Source organism: Myotis nattereri (assembly GCF_964212035.1).
Source record: "Myotis nattereri genome assembly, chromosome: 8".
Classification (NCBI taxonomy): Eukaryota; Metazoa; Chordata; class Mammalia; order Chiroptera; family Vespertilionidae; genus Myotis; species Myotis nattereri.
Window position 1 is genome coordinate 72,312,995 of NC_138083.1, and position 2,061 is coordinate 72,315,055.

Consider the following 2,061-nt stretch of genomic DNA (forward strand, 5'->3'; position numbering starts at 1 on the left):
TTCGTGCGCCAGGCCTCTAGTGATCACTTCACTAATAGTAATGCTCACTTCACAGACACAAAGTTAGGAAAGCACCTGCCAGCTACCTGGCCCAGGAGCACTAGTCTTTTCCTCTCTCCTTGGGAGGCACTGCCAGGACTGACTAAACAGAGAGGAGTGTTTTGAGTTGCAACACTTTTGACCTTTTCATTCAAGATCCATGTCAGATCAGTTTCTAATTCATTTCCAGACACATTATCCTGAGAATGAAGCAGGGAGTGAACTTTGTTGCCATGCATCCCCTACCTTTTCTTTTTTTTTTTTTTTTTTTTTTTTTAGTTATTTAATCGGGTTCTTATAAGAAATTCAGAACACCAGTTTGTGAGGATAAAGCCCATTGGTGAGAGCGAACAGAGAGCAGAGGTAGCCCTGGAGCTGAGGAACAGCTTTGATTTTTGGCAGAATTTGTGAGTCCACAGCTTTCTGGTCAACCTTGCGCTGTTCTGTAATCTCATATTTCTCTTTCTCTGTGTCGAAGATCTCACCCTCCTGGTGTCTGGGCTTATGCAGCTTCTTCTTCTTGAAGTAAGCATCAGTGAGATGTTTGGGGATTTTCACACCATTGATAACAATTTTGGTGGAGGTGGCGATGACAGATTTCTGGATTGTTCTACGAAGAGGAACTCGATTGAGGGACAGAGGTCCAGTCACAAGTAGCAAGCCACTGCCCAGGTGCTTCAGGAAAGCCACCCTCTTGCCTCCGTGGCACCCAGTGAGGATGATCAGAATGGTCCCAGGAGTGATGTTGGCCCACAGTCTCCGCACGTGCTGACTGAAGGGTTTCTTGCCATGGCTCAGCAGCTTTTGAGACAAATCTTCAGTAGGATTTCTAGGCATTTTGCAGAGTTTAACCACTGGCGTACCACCATTCTTGTCGCCACCAACTGGTTTTGTAACAGTAGCAAGAACTTTCTCCTTCTTTTTCTTTTCAATCCTGGATTTAGGGGCCGAATACTTCCTCTTGTACATGGCCTTTTGCGAATACATAGCCGACCGGGAGTATCTGCCAATTCCTCTGACGAGGACGGGGTTTCGGCTGCAGAGGGGCCTGAACCTTGCCGCCGGAATCAGCCTTCTTCTTGGCTTCAGGTTTCTTCTCCTTAGTGTCAGCCTTCTTCTCCTTAGTATCAGGTTTCTTCTCCTTAGTATCCGGCTTCTTCTCCTTAGTGTCAGCCTTCTCCTCCTTAGTGTCAGCCTTCTTCTCCTTAGTGTCCGGCTTCTTCTCCTTAGTATCAGCCTTCTTCTCCTTAGTGTCAGCCTTCTCCTCCTTAGTATCAGGCTTCTTCTCCTTAGTATCAGCCTTCTTCTCCTTAGTATCAGCCTTCTTCTCCTTAGTATCAGGCTTCTTCTCCTTAGTGTCAGCCTTCTCCTCCTTAGTGTCAGCCTTCTTCTCCTTAGTGTCAGCCTTCTCCTCCTTAGTATCAGGCTTCTTCTCCTTAGTATCAGCCTTCTTCTCCTTAGTATCAGCCTTCTTCTCCTTAGTGTCAGCCTTCTTCTCCTTAGTGTCCGGCTTCTTCTCCTTAGTATCAGCCTTCTTCTCCTTAGTGTCAGCCTTCTCCTCTTTAGTATCAGGCTTCTTCTCCTTAGTATCAGCCTTCTTCTCCTTAGTATCCGGCTTCTTCTCCTTAGTGTCAGGCTTCTTCTCCTTAGTGTCAGCCTTCTTCTCCTTAGTGTCAGCCTTCTTCTCCGCAGTGTCAGCCTTCTTCTCCTTAGTATCCGGCTTCTTCTCCTTAGTATCCGGCTTCTTCTCCTTAGTGTCAGGCTTCTTCTCCTTAGTGTCAGCCTTCTTCTCCTTAGTGTCAGCCTTCTTCTCCTTAGTGTCAGTCTTCTTCTCCTTAGTATCAGCCTTCTTCTCCTTAGTATCCGGCTTCTTCTCCTTAGTATCCGGCTTCTTCTCCTTAGTGTCAGCCTTCTTCTCCTTAGTGTCAGCCTTCTTCTCCGCAGTGTCAGCCTTCTTCTCCTTAGTGTCAGCCTTCTTCTCCTTAGTGTCAGCCTTCTCCTCCTTAGTATCAGGCTTCTTCT

General features: G+C 46.8%; 1 protein-coding gene across 1 annotated transcript; it reads right to left on the reverse strand.

Annotated features, from left to right (window-relative positions):
• Positions 1 to 322: 322 nt before the first annotated feature.
• Positions 323 to 876, reverse strand: LOC308523915 (large ribosomal subunit protein eL6-like; the record flags this gene model as incomplete). The annotated part of the gene is made up of 1 exon (XM_081098007.1): positions 323 to 876. The coding sequence occupies one exon, from the start codon at positions 874 to 876 to the stop codon at positions 346 to 348; it is 531 nt and encodes a 176-aa protein (XP_080954133.1). The 3' UTR covers positions 323 to 345.
• Between the last annotated feature and the right edge of the window lie 1,185 nt (positions 877 to 2,061).